This window comes from Eubalaena glacialis, chromosome 3 (assembly GCF_028564815.1).
Source record: "Eubalaena glacialis isolate mEubGla1 chromosome 3, mEubGla1.1.hap2.+ XY, whole genome shotgun sequence".
NCBI lineage: Eukaryota > Metazoa > Chordata > Mammalia > Artiodactyla > Balaenidae > Eubalaena > Eubalaena glacialis.
This window is the reverse complement of record NC_083718.1, coordinates 158,006,030-158,023,723: the sequence shown is the minus strand read 5'-3', so window position 1 is coordinate 158,023,723 and position 17,694 is coordinate 158,006,030. Positions and strand designations below refer to the sequence as shown.

At 39.6% G+C, this 17,694-nt stretch overlaps 1 protein-coding gene across 1 annotated transcript in view; it reads right to left on the bottom strand.

Annotated features, from left to right (window-relative positions):
- Window positions 1-17,694, bottom strand: part of ZSWIM5 (zinc finger SWIM-type containing 5) — a 255,323-nt gene continuing 237,629 nt past the window's right edge. The window contains exons 12-14 of the mRNA XM_061186643.1: window positions 2,180-2,343; window positions 1,600-1,681; window positions 1-863 (exon numbers count right to left, since the gene is read on the bottom strand). Of these exons, the coding sequence (XP_061042626.1) occupies window positions 1-863; window positions 1,600-1,681; window positions 2,180-2,343 (1,109 nt within the window). The remainder of the gene's footprint in view (window positions 864-1,599; window positions 1,682-2,179; window positions 2,344-17,694) is intronic.

Genomic DNA, 17,694 nt, shown 5'->3' with positions numbered 1-17,694 from the left:
TCAGCCAAAGCGCTCTCGCACCAGCAGCATCAGCTTCTTCTTGCCTTTGTAGATTTGTTTGAGGTTGTCGATGAACTGGGCAAACTGCAGGTGGCCATCCTGCGGCAGCAGGAAGGTCTCCCGGGCCTTGCTCAGAAACTCAATGAACTCTCCGTAGTGGCGAGGGCTGATGTGTGTCAGGCGCGAGTGTGTGGTGTTGATATAGGCATTGATGGTGGCATCCAGCAGCTGGCGCAGGGGAGCTTTGTCGGTGGACATAAGCTTTCCCGAGCTGCGGCGGCCTGGGATGCCGGCCAGGCCAGGTGCAGTGACCGTGCAGCGCCGTAGGATGTCTGAAAGCACTGTGGCACAGTGCACGCTCTTCACCACCAGGGGAATCAGGGCCGCCAGCTCATTCTTGCCCAGGGAGTGGCTGAGGGCACACGCCCAGAGCACATCGTTGATGGCCGGGTGGGTGTCCTGGTTGTAGGCCAGGTTGAGATGGCTCATGGCCAGTGAGGCCAGCTTGAAGGCACGTAGCGGGTAGCCACGGAGCTCCATGTAGCGGGCGATGGTGAAGAGCTGTGAGTGAGTCATGCCGCCGGCAGCAGCATCAATGGCAATCTGGTAGGCTGCTTCAAATGCGATGTGGTCCTTCTCACAAAGTGTAAGGGCCGATAGGGCGCAGCTCTGTGGATCCTTCATAGCACACTGCAGGGCCAGCGTGCGAGCACAGCTAGCCAGCTCCTCCCGCTGTGGATAGTCAAGACTGAGGCGCAGGATAGTGGTGTGGGATACGGCTGTGGCAGCCACAATGCTGGTAGCCTCGGTGGGGGTGAAGAGTGTGTACCAGCTCTGCAGGATGCTCACCAGGGCCTGCACACCTGTCAGGGAGAGCCTGAGCTCAGCTGTGGCCATCCGGGTCCTGATCCAGGTCTGCCCAGACTACCGTTTGGGGTCAGAACTTGGCCTGCAGAGACGAGTTCTCCCTCCTTCTCAGCAGCCTTGAGATGATCTGAGGCAACCAGGGCAAGGGGACCATCCCAGATGCCCAGACCCTGTTTGGGGTCTCTTCCCATCCCTTCCTTCCCCAGGTGAGAGTGTTGAAGGTTTCTGCAGGTGCTCTAAGCCCCTCACAAGGATGGAGCAACAGAGCCTGTGGTTTGCCTGCCCCAAGGCAGGAGTCGCAGATCTGCCGGGGGGTTCTAGCTGAAGTGGGGCCTCTCAGGGTAGAGTCTTGTGCTGGGGCTTTGGGCTCTAGATGGGGTCCCGAGCCTCCAAGTTGTTTGGGGTTTCTCAGAATCATGGACAGGGACTGGGACCAAACCACTGGGCCAACTACCTCCCAAGGCTGCACTTGAGTACTTGTGGCTGAAAATTCACTCTCTCAGAATGTCTCTGATCAGAGGGTCAAAGTACTGCTGACATCAGGGTATGGTCCAAGCAGTGAGGGCAGAGTTTGGTCAGGCTGAACAGAGGCCATCTTCTCCTACCAGCAGCCTCATCCTTTCCTAGCCATCAGTAATAGGAATATGAGAGCTCTAAAGATTCGTCGTCCTGTCCCATGAGTAGGGCCTAGGAATCCTTTCCCCTGGGGGTACAGGGAGCTGGGATACTCACCCACTTCTGTAGCACATGTCACCAACCACCGCACCATCTCCCGGCGCCTCCAGTTAAGGGTTGATAAGGTCATCCTCATCACCTGGGCAAAAAAGCAGCCTTCCCAGTTGGCTAAGCATAACTGCTATAACCTCCCCCTCCCCACTCCCCCTTGCCATTCATTTATGCAACAAGTATTTATTGGTGCCTTAAACAGCCATCTCTCCCCTGATAACTACAGATGGTTTGTTTAATTTCTGCCCCATCCCTGCTACCAATCAGATAGAACACTCCTCTGATGACCTGTAATGAAAAAAGCCCTTATTACCACACCTTGCTTGACTTGGAGGAATGGGCGTGGGGTAGGGAGAAGAAGGGGACCCTGTGGAGCCTAAGGCTATACTGCTTAACTGGCCTTAACTTCAAAACAGAGGCCAATGTTGAGTCCTTACCTTGTCTCTAGCCTAGAAGCTGTGTCCTGGGGGCAGAGAAAGAACCAGTCCTGGCCCATGCCCACTCCAGTCCCCGTGGGATCTTATCTTCTACCAGTTGTCACTAGGCCAGAAGTCTAAAGTGGGGATGGCCCGCTTGTCCTCCATACCTGTAACCCCAGCTCCAGGGCCACGTTGAGCAGGGTGCTGTCTGTACTACTGTCCGTGGGTGTAGCAATCTTGAATGCATCTTGGGCCAGTTTGAAGATGAGGGAGGAAGAATGGATGTGCTTCTGTATTGCTTCCAGGATTGTGCGGAGCCTCAGAGTGTCTCCTACAGGTGCCGAGAGAAGGGGCAGGGACAAGGTCTTCTTTAAAGCTTCCCTGAACAGTCAGCTGATCACAACAGGTACTGGTCGAACTGGCGGCTATCAATGCACTGAGTGCTTCTGAAGGCCACCATCTCTTCTGGGTGGTCAAGCTCTGTCTCCACTGAACCCACTGGAGGCTCCTTCCTTCCCCAGGCACCCACATGAATTCACCTCTCTCCACCTTTTCATCTGCCTCTACCCCTCACCCTCTTTTCCCTCAGGATCTTTAGGTCCCAGAAGTCATTTTCTCGAACACCTGAATTTTGAGAGCTACTTATACAGGAGAAGGAAGCCACATTATTGCCAAAAAAGTATGCCAGTCCCATAGTTTGTTCCTCAGTACAGCTCCCTGGAGCAAAAAGGAGCTGGGCCACCACTTCCTATCCAGTAGGCAAGTATGAATGCACAGAGTTAAGGAATACATTGCAGGAATGCCATGTGTACCATATGACGTGAAGGTCATTGTATAATGGCAGTAGGGTATATGAAAGATTGGTGTATCTTCTGAGGGGGTAAAATGTGAAGTAAAGATAGAACAAAAAGTAGGTCTTACGTTTTACCAAGAGGTGCAGTGGTAAGAGTATACAGACTTTGGAGTAAAATACATTGGGAAGTGAACCTAGTTCAGCCATTTACCAGATCAGTTACTTCATGGAAGTAATGGAAACAATAACCTTTTAAGGTTCTTGGGGGAATTATAAAAAATTTGTGTATAGTTAATATTCTATGATTCTACTTTTATATAAAAAAGATAAGTAGTCTGTGCGTGTACAGCATGTGTGTGCACACATATATGAACAGGAAATATCTGGGAATATTTATTATAACACTGTCTTAGTAGTAGTAGTTATCTTTGGGTGTCAGGATTGAGAGATTACCTTTTTTTCTTCTATCATCTTTAAAAACAATTAAAACATTTAATAGACTTTGTGTTTTTTTTGGCCACACTGCACGGCTCGTGGGATCTTAGTTCCCTGACCAGGGATTGAACCTGGGCCCTTGTCAGTGAGAGCATGGAGTCCTAACCACTGGACCACCAGGGAATTCCCCACAAGTTTGGTCTCTATATCTGTGAGTCTGTTTCTTTTTGTTATATTCACTAGTTTGTTGTATTTTTTTAGATTTCACATAAAAGTGCTATCATACAATATTTGTCTTTCTCTGTCTGACTTAATTTACTTAGCAGAACACCCTCCAAGTCCATCCATGTTGTTGCAAATGGCAAAATTTTGTTCTTTTTTATGGCTGAGCAGTATTCCATTGTATATCTATCTATACCATCTCTTCCTTTTTTTTTAACATCTTTATTGGAGTATAATTGCTTTACATTGTTGTGTTAGTTTCAGCTGTATAACAAAGTGAATCAGCTATACATATACATATATCCCCATATCCCCTCCCTCTTGCGTCTCCCTCCCACCCTCCCTATCCCACCCCTCTAGGCGGTGTACCATCTCTTCTTTATCCATTCATCTGTTGATGGACACTTAGGTTGATTCCATTTCTTGGCTATTGTAAATGATGCTGCTATGAACACTGGGGTACATGTATCTTTTTGAATTAGTGTTTTAATATTTTTTGGATATATACCCAGGAGTGGAATTGCTGGGTCATATCGTATTTCTATTTTTAGTTTTCTGAGAACCCTCCATATCATTTTCCATAGTGGCTGGACCAATTTACATTTCCAGCAACAGTGTACGAGGGTTCCCTTTTTTCCACATCCTCGCCAACCTTTGTTATTTGTGTTCTTTTTTTAAAAAATATTTATTTATTTATTTATTTTTGGCTGTGTTGGGTCTTTGTTTCTGTGCGAGGGCTTTCTCCAGTTGTGGCGAGTGGGGGCCACTCTTCATCGCGGTGCGCGGGCCTCTCACTGTCGCGGCCTCTCCCGTTGCAGAGCACAGGCTCCAGATGCACAGGCTCAGTAGTTGAGGCTCACGGGCCCAGCCGCTCCGCGGTATGTGCGATCTTCCCGGACCAGGGCTTGAACCCGTGTCCCCTTCATTGGCAGGCAGATTCTCAACCACTGCGCCACCAGGGAAGCCCTATTTGTGTTCCTTTTGAGGACAGCCATTCTGACAGGTGTGAGGTGATTATCTCATTGTGGTTTTAATTTGCATTTCTCTGATGATTAATGATATTGAGCATCTTTTTATGTGCCTGTTGAGCATTCCAAATAGACATTTGGAAAAATGTCTATTCAGGTCTTCTGCCCATCTTTTAATCAGGTTGTTTTGTTTTTTTGATGTTAGGTTTTATGAGCTGTTTATATATTTTGGATTTAACCCCTTATTGGTCATATTATTTGCAAATATTTTCTCCCATTCAGTAGGTTGTCTTTTCATTTTGTTGATGGTTTCTTTTGCTGTGCAAAAAGTGTTAAGTTTTATTAGGTCCCATTTGTTTATTTTTGCTTTTATTTCCTTTCCTTTAGGATACAGATCCAAAAAAACATTGCTACGACTTATGTCAGAGTGTTTTCTTCAAGGAGTTTTATGGTTTCTGGCCTTACATTTAGGTCTTTGATTCATTTTGAGTTTATTTTTGTATATAGGGTTAGAGAATGTTCTAATTTCATTCTTTTACATGTGGCTCTCCAGTTTTCCCAGCACCATTTATTGAAGGGTAGCTCATTTCTTTTTATTGGTAAATAATATCCCATTGTATGGATCTACCTCAGTTTGTTTATCCATTCAACTACTGCAGGGCATCTTGGTTGCTTCCAGTTTTTGGCAATTACAAATAAAGCTGCTATAAACATTTGTGTGCTGGTTTTTGTGTGGACATAAGTTTCCAAATCATTTGGGTAAATACTTAGGAACATGACTGCTGGATCGTATGGTTAAACTATGTGCAGCTTTGTAAAAATACTGCCAAACTGTCTTCCAAAGTGGCTGGACCTTTTGCATTCCCACCAGGAATGAATGAGTCCCTGCTGCTCCACATCCCCACTAGTGTTTGGTGTTGTCAGTGTTTTGGATTTTAGCCATTCTAATAGGTATGTAGTGGTATCTAGCTTTTGTTTTAATTTGCATTCCCCAAATGACATATCATGCTGAATATCTTTTTATATGCTTGTTTGCCATCTATATATCTTGTTTGGTAAGGCATCAGTTCAGGTCTTTAGTGCATTTTAAAATTCAGTTGTTTGTTTTCCTTATTGTTGAGTTTTAAGAGTTATTTGTATATTTGGGATACAAGTCCTTTATCAGATATTGCTTTGCAAATATTTTCTCCCAGTCTGTGGCTTGTCTTTTCAGTGTTTTTCACATAAGTTTTAAACTTTAATGACGTCCTACTTATCAATGTTTTCTTTCATGGATTGTAATTTTGGTGTTGTATCTAAAAAGTTATTGCTGGGAATTCCCTGGTGGTCCAGTGGTTAGGACTCCATGCTTCCACTGCAGGGGGCCCAGGTTCGATCCCTGGTCCTGGAACTAAGATCCCACAAGCTGCACGGCGTGGCCAAAAAAAAAAGTTATTGCCAAACCCAAGGTCACCTAGATTTTCTCCTGTGTTATCTTCTAGAAGTTTTATAATTTTGTGTTTTACCTTTATGTCTGATACATTTTGAATTAATTTTTGTGAAAGGTGTAAGGTCAGTGTCTATATTCATTTTTTAAAATGTGGATGTACAGTTCTTCCAGTACCATTTGTTGAAAAGACTGTCCTTTTCTCCTCTGTCAAAGATCAGTTGACTATATTTGTGTGGGTCTATTTCTGAGCTCTATATTCTGTTCCATTGAACTATTTGTCTATTCTTTTGCCAATACCACACTATTTGATTACTGTAGCTTTATATTGTCTTGAAATCAGATGGTGTTAGTTCTCCAACTTTGTTCTTCAATATTGTATTGGCTATTCTAGGTTTTTGCTTTCCCATATAAAGAGAGTTTGTCGATATCCACAAAATAAAATGCTAGGATTTTGGTTGAGACTGTACTACTGAATTTATAGATCAAGTTAGGAAGCACTGCCATAATAACAGTATTGAGTCTTCCTATTTATGGACATGGAATATCTATTCATTTAGATCTTCTTTGATTTCTTTCCTCAAAGTTTTATCATTTTCCTCATATAGATCTTGTATATATTCTGTTAGATTTTTCTTAGTACTTTTTTGAGGGGTCCTAATGTAAATGGTATTGTGGTTTTTAACTTAAAATTCCAACTGTTCATTGCTGGTATATAGGAAAACAATTGGCTTTTGTGTATTACCCTTGTATCCTGCGACCTTATCATAATCAGTCATTAGTTCCAGTTTGTTACTGATTCTTTGGGATTTAACATAGACAATCAAGTCATCTGCAAACAAAGACAGTTTTATTTCTTCCTTTCCAACCTATATACCTTTTCTTTCCTTTCTTGTCTTATTGCATTAGCTAGGACTTCCCGTATAATGTTGAATGGGAGTGGTGAGAGGTGACATTCTTGTCCTATTTCCGATCTTCAGGGGAAAGCATCTGTGTTCTCTCCATTAAATATGATGGTAGCTGGAGGTTCTTTTTAGATGTTCTTTATAAAGTTGAATCAGTTCTCCTCTATTCCTAATTTGCTGAGAGGTTTTGTTTTTTTTTAAATCATGAATAGGTGTTGGCCTTTGTTAATGTTTTTTTCCTGTGTCTATTAGTATAATCATATTATCTTTCTTCTTTAGCCTGTGGATATGATGGATTACATTAATTGATTTTCAAGTGCTGAATCAGCCTTGCATTCCTGGAATAAATCCCACTTGGTCATGGTGTATAATTCTTTTCACACTTTGTTGGATTCAGTTTGCTAATATTTTGTTGAGGATTTTTTGCATTTATGTCCATGAGTGATATTAGTCTGTAGTTCTCCTTTTTTGTACTGTCTTTATCTGGTTTTGGTATTAGGTAATGCTGGCCTCGTAGGATGAGTTAGGAAGTGTTCTCTCTGCTTCTATTTTCTGGAAGAGACTGCAGAGAGTTGGTATCATTTTTTTCAAGTATTTGATAGAACTCACCAGTGAAATCATCTGGGCCAAGTGCTTTCTGTTTGGAAGATTACTGATTCAATTTCTTTAACAGATATAGGCCTAGATTTGTTTATTTATTATTTATTTCTCCATGTGTGAGTTTTGGTAGATTGTGTTTTTCAAGGAATTGGTCTGTTTTATCATCTAAGATATCAAATTTTAGAGAATACGGTTTTTCATAATATTCCTTCATTATCCTTTTAACATCCATGGATCAATAATGATGGCCCCTCTTTTCATTTAAGATATTAGTAATTTATGTCATCTTTTTTTATTTGTTTGTTTTTGTTTTTTGGCTAGCCTGGCTAGAGGTTTATCAGTTTTACTGATCTTTAGAAAGAACCAGCTTTTGCTTTCTTTGATTTTCTCATGTTTTCCTATTTTCAGTTTCATTGATTTCTGCTCTAATTGTTATTATCTTTTTTTTTTTTTTTCTGCCAGCTTTGCTCTTCTTTCTCTAGTTTTCTAAGGTGGAAGCTTATTTTATTTTATTCCCCCTCACCTTTATTGAGACATAATTGACATATAATATTGTGTTAGTTTAAGGTGTATAATGTGACTTGATATATTTATTGCAAATGATTACCACGATAAGGTTAGTTAACATATTCATCACCTCACAGTTACCTTTTTCTTTTTTTTCATTGAGGCAAGAACATTTAAGATCTACTCTTTTAGCAAATTTCAAGTATACAATACAGTTAACTATAGTCACCATATTAGATCCCAGGAACTTATTCATATAACTGGATGTCTGTATCCTTTGACCAACATCACCCCATTTCTCCCACCCCCTACTCCCTGTCAACCACCAATCTACTGTTTCTATAGTTCAGCTTTTTTTAGATTCTCACATATGTGAGATCATACATTTGTCTTTCTCTGACTTATTTCACTTAGCATAATGCCCTCAAAGTTGCAAATGACTGGATTTCCTTTTTATGTTTGAATAATATTCCATTGTGTGTGTATGTGTGTATGTACATGTCTGTATATATACTTTTTCTTTATCCATTCATCTGTCAACAGACTCGTTGTTTCCAAATCTTGGCTATTGTGAATAATGCTGTAATGCAATTAACATGGGAGTGCAGATATCTCTTTGAGATAGTGATTTCATTTCCTTTGGATATATGCCCAGATGTGGGATTGCTGGACCATACATGGTATTTCTATTTTTTAATTTTTTGAGAAACCTCTATACTGTTTTCCAGAGTGGCTATACCAATTTACATTCCCACCAACAGTGCACTCCACATCTCTTATCTTTTTGATAATAGCCATTCTAACAGGTATGAGGTAATAGATTATTGGTTGCAAATATTCCTTTTCTAACATTTGCATTTAACGCTATAAAATTCCCCTCCAAGCACTGCTTTCACTGCATCCTACATTTCTGATTAGTTGTATTTTAACTTTCATTTAGTTCAAAATATTTAAAAATTTCTCAAGACGTCATCTTTGATCCATGTGTTACTTAGGAGTGTGTTGTTTAAACTCCATATTTTGGGGGATTTTTTTCAGTTATCCTTCTGTTCTTAATTTCTAGTTTAATTCCACTGTGACCTGAGAGTATACTTTGTATGATTTCTATTCTTCTAAATTTACTGAGGTGTATTTTATGGTCCAGAATGTGGTCTATCTTGGTGAATGTTCCATGTGAGCTTGAAAAGAATGTGTATTCTATTGTTGTTTGAGGAACTATTTTACCAATATTAATTAGATCCAGTTAATTGATGGTGCTGTTCAGTTCAAGTATACCTTACTGATTTTCTGCCTGCCTGATCTATCAATTACTGATAGAGGTATTGTGAATTCTCAGTGGATTTTTCCATTTTTCCTTGCAGTTCTATCAGGTTTTTGCCTCACATATTTTGATGCTTTGTTGTTAGATGCATATACATTAAGGATTATTATGATTTCTTGGAGAACTGACCCCTTTATCACTATGTAATGCCCCTCTTTTAAATAATTAATTAATTAATTAATCAATTAATTTTTGGCTGCGTTGGGTCTTCGTTGCTGTGCATGGGCTTTCTCTAGTTGCGGCGAGTGGGGGCTACTCTTCATTGCGGTGTGCGGGCTTCTCATTGCGGTGGCTTCTCTTGTTGTGGAGCATGGGTTCTAGGCACACGGGCTTCAGTAGTTGTGGCTTCCGGGCTCTAGAGTTCAGGCTCAGTAGTTGTGGCGCGCAGGCTTAGCTGCTCCGCGGCATGTGGGATCTTCCCAGACCAGGGCTCGAACCCATGTCCCCTGCATTGGCAGGTGGATCCTTAACCACTGCGCCACCAGGGAAGCCCTGTAATGCCCCTCTTTATCCCTAATAATTTCCCATGTACTGAAGTCTGCTTTGTTTGATTAACATAGGCATTCCAGCTTTCTCTTGATTTGTGTTAACATGGTATACCTTTCTCCATACTTTACTTAGTTGTTGTTGAAGGAATCTGACTGTGGTTAAGAAACAGTTTTTAAGATGAAAATAACAAACTGGCTCAACTAGTATGCATGCTTTCCTGAGAGAATATCTTTTCCAGACTCTTCCTGCTTTCAGTGCAGCTGGTTTGATAGTGAGTCTCCAAGGTATGGAAAGTGGGGGCCAGAGTGCTGACAACACCTCATATGTGTGGTTTATTTATTTAAGCCCTGGCCTCTGTTTTTAGTTCAAAATATATGGAAAGGTAAAGCATACAAACTCAGTCACAGAAGAGTTAAATATCTGCCTAAAGGTACAGGATATAAATGAAGCCCAGTGCTGTTCAGTGTTTGTACTTAGGGTGTATTTGCTTGTTTTAACACTGCCTATCTATTAATTGTGGTAAAAAAAAAAAAATATATATATATAATAAAACTTGCTATTTTAACTATTTTAAAGTGTACAATTGAGTGGTGTTAATCATATTCACCATTGTGAAATACCATTCATTGTGTAAATACCAGCACCATCTATTTCCAAATAGATATACAATTTATAAATATTTTCTCCCATCATTTAAGTTGTCTTTTCACTTTCTTGATAATGTCCTTTGATGAACAAAAGTTTTTAATTTTGATGAGGTCCAATTTATTCTTTTCTTTTGCTGCTCATGCTTTTGGTATCATAATCTAAGACTCTATTGCCATATCCAAGGTCATGAAGATTTACTCCTATGTTTTCTCTTATGAAATTTATGGCTTTAGCTCTTGTATTTAGGTCATCGATCCCTTCCCTTTACTTTCACTCTATCTGTGTCTTTATATTTAAACTGGGTTTCTTGTAGACAACATATAGTTGGGTCTTTTTTTTTTTTAAATCCACTGTCAGTCTGTCTGGTTTTTTTTTCCCGCCCGGCCGAGCCATGTGGCTTGCAGGATCTTAGTTCCCCAACCAGGGATCAAACCTGGGCCCCCTGCAGTGGAAGCATGGAGTCCTAACCACCGGACCACCAGAGAATTAACTTTTTCTTTTCCAGTCTGTCTTTTTTTTTTTTTAATCTCAAAATTTCCTTTTATTTTTTTTCACATAAACAAGAAGGCAAAAAATTCTACTGTAAATTCTTGGGGGAGGAAGCAATCATTCTCTTTTGGGATACAAAATTTATTAAAATTATGCTGACATGGAAAATTGAGTAATTGCTAGCAAGTGGCATTGGTGATAAATACTTCATAAGTATCCCTACAGATAGCCATGTAAATGCAGTAGGTCAACCATCGTTTCTATTATAGACTAGTGTTTGTTGATTAGTCACTAGGTATATGTCATTAAAATATGCTGAGAGGGATTATTACCACAAAGAAACTTACAATAAATCAAGAAAATAGAAATAATTTTTACTATGTAAGTTCTCCAGTCTGTCTTTTAATTGGTGTATTTAGACCATTTAAAAGACATTTAAAAGACATTTAAAATGATTATTGATATATTTGGATTAATATCTACCATATTTGTAACTGTTTTTTATTCACTGCACTTGTTTCTTTCTTTTAAAAAAAAAACAAACTTTCCTCTTTTCTGCCTTCTCTGTTTTAAACTGAGCATTTTACATAATTCAATTTTCTCTTCTCACGATTCTATTTCTTCAAAAAATTACTTTAGTGTTTGCCCTAGAGTGGCAGTATACATTTACAACTAATCTAAGTCCATTTTCAAATAACTACACCACTTCATAAGGTACCTTATAATAGTATTCCCAATTCTTCCCTCTGTCTATAACATCATTGCTTTCATTTATCTTTAAGCTATAGTAACCCAATACATTGCTATTATTATTTTGAACAAGCAGTTATCTATTAGTTCAATTAAGAATTTTTTTAAAAACCCAAAGGATTTATTTTACCTTTATTTATTCCTTCTCTAACACTCTTCCTTTCTTCACAAAGATTTGAGTTTGAGCTCTATATCATTTTTCTTCCCTGTGAAGGATTTCTTGCAATTTACTGTCTACAGCCTTTGTCTGAGACCGTCTTTATTTCTCCTTTACTTTTGAAGGCTAATTTATTTGGATACTGAATTCTAGGTTGGTGGTTTTTTCTTGCAACATTTTAAATATTTCACTTCACTCCCTCTTGCTTGCATGGTTTATAAAGTGAAGTTGATGTAATTCTTTTTTTAAAATTAATTAATTAATTTATTTTTGGCTGTGTTGGGTCTTCGTTTCTGTGCGAGGGCTTTCTCTAGTTGCGGCGAGCGGGGGCCACACTTCATCGTAGTGCGCGGGCCTCTCACTGTCGCAGCCTCTCTTGTTGCGGAGCACAGGCTCCAGACACGCAGGCTGAGTAGTTGTGGCTCACGGGCCCAGTTGCTCCGTGGCATGCGGGATCTTCCCAGACCAGGGCTCGAACCCATGTCCCCTGCATTGGCAGGCAGATTCTCAACCACTGCGCCACCAGGGAAGACCAAGTTGATGTAATTCTTATCCTTGTTTCTCTATAGGTAAGGTTGTCTTGTTCTCTGTCTTCTTTCAAGATTTTCTCCTGGTTTTTGATTTTCTGCAGTTTGAATAGGACATGGCTAGGAGAAAATTTTTTGGTATTCATCCTACTTGGTGTTCTCCGAGCTTCCTGGATCTGTGTTCTGGTTTCTGTCACTAATTTTGGAAAATTCTCAGCCATTATTACTTCAAATATTTCCTCTGCTCTTTTCTTTCTTCTCCTTCGGGTATTGCAGAATATACTGCATATGTTATTGGGTTGGTCAAAAAGTTCATTCAGGTTTTTCCATAACATCTTATTTGGCCAACCCAAAATATATCTTTTGTAATTGTCTTACAGTTCTCAGATATTCTGTTCTGGGTTCCCCCACCCCCATTCTTTTTTAATTTTTGCATTTCAATTTGAGATGTTTCTTTTTACATTTATAATTTAAAATTTTGGAAATATTCACATGGTTCAATGTTGAAAAGATACAAAAGGTAAATAATGAAAAATTCTTTCTTCCCCTTACCTCTGACCCACATTCATCCAATTCTAACCCGGTACACAACCAATAGTTTTTGTTTTACCTTCCAGGATATTCTATGCATAACAAGGAAATACTTTATTTCCTCTCCTTTAAAAAAAATCCACAAATGGTAGCATAGTATATACAGATTTACATGTCATTTTTTCCCTACATATCAGTATATCTTGGAGATTATTCCACATCAGTACATAAAGAGATTCTTGTTCTTTTAAATGGCTGCATAGTATCCCATTTATGTACGTATAGGTCCACAACTGCTTATTCAAAACCCCTGGGTTTGGAATGCATTTGGAATTCATTATTTTTAAAGTTATATACAGATAATTTGTGCATATATTATATATAATACAGGAGGTCTGAGGCAGCATCCCATAATTAAACACATTACTATTTGCACAGTGAAAGTATGACTATTCACACTAGGTAGGATAAATAGCAAAATTAGTATTGTAGTTTTTTGATACAGTAACAAACTGATGAGTGAAATAGTGTGATACAGACCATGAATACTTGGTACTCTTTTATTTCTATGGAAAACATTCAATAAAACCTCAAACCAAGCTAAGTATCTGTACATATGCATACAGTAAATACTTCTTCCATTTGGTTTCTTGAGGATCTTGGACAAAAGGCTTCATCTGCACTGCTATTATTGTCACCAAAGATTAGAGTTGGATATTTAATGATGGGCCAGGATAGAGATTCTTTAATGAGGAAGCAACTACAATAGATGGCCTTAAAAAAGGTGTACTTCTAGGATAATGTGTCTCATTAACATAGATTTCTATATAAGCAGTCTCTTCCAATTAAGTAAGCAGCAATAATCCCTTTTTCACTGATAAATGCATGTTATTCAAGGCCAATTAACTGCTCATACATTTCCCCCATACTGTCTATGGAGATTATTTTTCAGCTGTGTTACATCTCATCATTGTCATCATTACTAGCCTCATGCTTATTTGGGTTAACACTATTTTAGCAATTTTTCTATCTTGCAAGGAATGAACAACAGGTATATAACTTATAATATTCAGTATTTTTTTGATGTCAGCTTGTTCTAACTCAGTGCTTCTACAACCTTAGTTGGCATAAATGTCATCTGAAGAATTGTTTAAAGCATAAGATTCTTGGGCTATACCCACAGAGATTCAGTAGGTCTAGAGTTAGTTGGGTCTGGGAATTTGCATTTCTAACAAGCTTCCAAGTCATGCTTGTTTTTTTGTTTTTGTTTTTGGCTGCATTGGGTCTTTGTTGCTGCACACGGGCTTTCTCTAGTTGCAGCGAGCGGGGGCTACTCTTTGTTGCTGTGTGCAGGCTTCTCATTGCAGTGGCTTCTCTTGTTGCGGAGTGCGGGTTCTAGGTGCATGGGTTTCAGTAGTTGCAGCACGCGGGCTCAGTAGTTGTAGCATGTGGGCCCTAGAACGCACGGGCTTCAGTAGTTGCAGTGCGTGGGCTTAGTTGCTCTGCAGCATGTGGTTATCTTCCCGGACCAGGGATTGAACCCGTGTCCCCTGCACTGGCAGGTGGATTCCTAACCATTGCGCCACAAGGGAAGCCCCTCCAAGTCATGTTTTATTTATTTATTTATTTATTTAGGCTGTGTTGGGTCTTCATTGCTGTGCACAGGCTTTCTCTAGTTGTGGCGAGTGGGGGCTACTCTTCATTGCAGTGCATGGGCTTCTCATTGTAGGGGCTTCTCTTGTTGCAGAGCACAGACTCTAGGTGCACGAGCTTCAGTAGCTGTGGCACATGGGCTCAGTAGTTGTGGCTCGCGGGCTCTAGAGCGCAGGCTCAGTACTTGTGGTGCACGGGCTTCATTGCTCCGTGGCATGTGGGATCTTCCCGGACCAGGGCTTGAACCCGTGTCCCCTGCATTGGCAGGTGGATTCTTAACCACTGCGCCACCAGGGAAGTCCCCCAAGTCATGTTTATGCTGCTTGTCCACTGACCACAGTTAGAGTAGCAAGGTTGGTGACTTTAGACTTTTAGCCTATTAACTTTTAGTGTTAAGTAATGACACTATGTATCTTCTCATTAGTGACACAAAACCCTTCAATATCTTCATATACAACTTCACTTTAAAAGCCAAAGTCTCTGCAAAATATTTATCAAGTATCAGCAACTGTGTAAATGGCATAATTAAGGTATACCTGAACAAGCTTCTACAATAACTCTCTTAGAAAGACTTGGGAGTTACCTGCTGCAAGTATCTAGTATGAAAACAAATATTTATATTTGCTCTTCCCTGGGAGTAAAATTTCTTGGTCACAAGAAGTTCATGAGGCATGTGTGTGGAACAGTGGTCCAGGAATGAGTATAGTTTTCTTCCATTCCAGCTTGTGTGCAATAAGCTCATGCCATTGGTACAGATTATTAAGCCAGGCAGAAATTATCTCTTCGATTACCCATGCTTTTTTGTTTACATACTAACAAATAAATCGTGAACAATTTTTTTTTTTGGCTGTGTCGCACGGCTTGTGTGATCTTAGTTCCCTGACCAGGGATCGAACCTGGGCCCATGGCAATCAAAGCACGGAGTCCTAACCACTGGACTGCCAGGGAATTCCCTGAACGACTTTGAACCATTGTGGATGTTGGCTTTTTCTAGCTTTACCTGTCTGCTGCATTGGCACATCCCAGAACTTTCAACCTGTGCTTAGAGTCCTTAAAACCTCTTGTTTGCTCATCAATCATTGTTAATTTTTTTTTTTTTTAAAGAAAACAGAACAAAGCTGTTTCATCCACCGTATAATACATGTTTGAGACTAAGGTTTTCATTAAAAATTACCTTAACAAACTGTCAATATAATTTTCATCTTCTTCACGAAAAGAAGCTATTTCATCATAGTTGTCCAGATATTTTATACCGTGATGCTTCTGAAATTTCTGCAGCCAATCTCCTTTTTTTTTTTAAAAAAAAAAAATTTATTTATTTGGCTGCACTGGGTCTTAGTTGAGGCATGAGGGATCTTTGTTGCGGCATGCGGGATCTTTAGCTGCTGCATGTGGGATCTAGTTCCCTGACCAGGGATTGAACCTGGCCCCCCTGCTTTGGGAATGCGGAGTCTTAGCCACTGGACAGCCAGGGAAGTCCCATGCAGCCAATCTTCTGATATTCTATACTCACCATAAAGGTTCAGTCTTCCATGGCATAATCTAGCTTGTTTCATGAACAACAAACCAGTCAGTGGCATATTCACATTGCTTCATTGTTGAATCCATTCAATCATGGTCGTGTCAATATCTTCATTTTTTGCCCTCTGAAAAATTTCTATTCTTCATTAGTTCTGGTCATTGTTGTCCCTGTAAAACTTCAACTCTTTGTCCTTCTATTATTTCAAGTCATATGTGGTGTTAATTCCCATACCTTATTCTTTAGTAAGATGTCTCATAGACATACCTGATCAAACTTTGCACTAACTCTATTTTCTGTGCTATTGTTAATGACAGATGCGTCCTTTGCTTCTTATTCTTACCCACAGGAGTATCTTCAATTTTCTGGGCATTTTTTACAGGGCAATTAAACTCAAACTGACAAAATAACAACCATCTAAACGAAAAAGGCAAACAATATTAGTGAACAGCAGAGATGTCTGTCACTGGTAAGAGTGTTGAGAAGCAATGCCTCATAACAGCTGAGGCCAGGTTTTGCTGTCGACTTAGAAAAAAGTTTGGATTTTCAAAGTTTTTCAGGTTTGGGAATTCCATGTTAAGAGATTTTGGAGCTAAAGTAATATATTTAACCAGTCTCCTATTGATGGCTATTTAGAATGTTTCAAGTATTTTGCAGTTGCAAACAAGGTTGGAGTGAATAACTTTGTACAAATACCATTTCACATTTGTATAAATATATTTGTAAGATAAAATCCTGGAAGTGAAATTGCTGGGTCAAAGGACATGTACATTGTAATTTTGATAGATATGCCAAATTGCCCTCCACAAAGGATTACCAATCTATACTCCCACTCTACACCTTTGCAAACACAATGTTTTATCAAAATGTTTTCTTTTATTTTGAAATAATTTCAAACTCAAAGAGAAGTTTCAAGAATACTACAAGCATCATAATTTTCTTCCCCCCGAACCATTTGAAAGTAAGTAACTAATTTGATACACAATCACTCCTGAACTCTGCAGTCTATTTCTGGCAAACAAGGACACTCTTCTACATACCTGCCACATAACTATCAAAATCAGGAAATTTATATTGATGTATTACTACCACCAAAGGAGACATGACAAACTAAATGCAACACGTGATCTTGTATAAACACATATAAAGATTTTATACAAGATCATGTGTTACGTTTAGTTTGTCATGTCTCTTCAGTCTTTGACAATTTGGAAAAATTCCTGAGTCTTCCCTTGACATTCATAACCTTGACACCTTTGCAGATTAGACTGGTTATTTTGTAGAATGTCCTTCAATATGGGTATGCCTAATGTTTCCTCATGATTAGATGGAGGTTTGCATTTTTGGTGTAATATAAAAGAAGTGATACTGAATTCTTATTCCTTCCTGTTAGGTAATATATGATTGTGACTTGACCCATTACTGATGACATATCCATTGCCCCAAAGTTTCCTTGGGACCCTTGGTAATGCCTTCTTCCCTTCCATCCTAACCTGCCCCAGCTCCCATTCTCAGGAAACTGCTGATCATCTTTCTGTCACCATAGTGTGCATTTCTAGACCTTTACATAAATGGAATAATACAATAGGCACTGTTTTTTCTTTGGTCTGGCTTCTTTCACTCAGCATAATTATTTTGAGATTCATCCATGTTGTAGTATGTATCACTAGTTCGTTCCTTTTCATTACTGAGTAGTATTCTACTGTATGGTTATATCACAGTTTTTATCCATTCACCTGTTG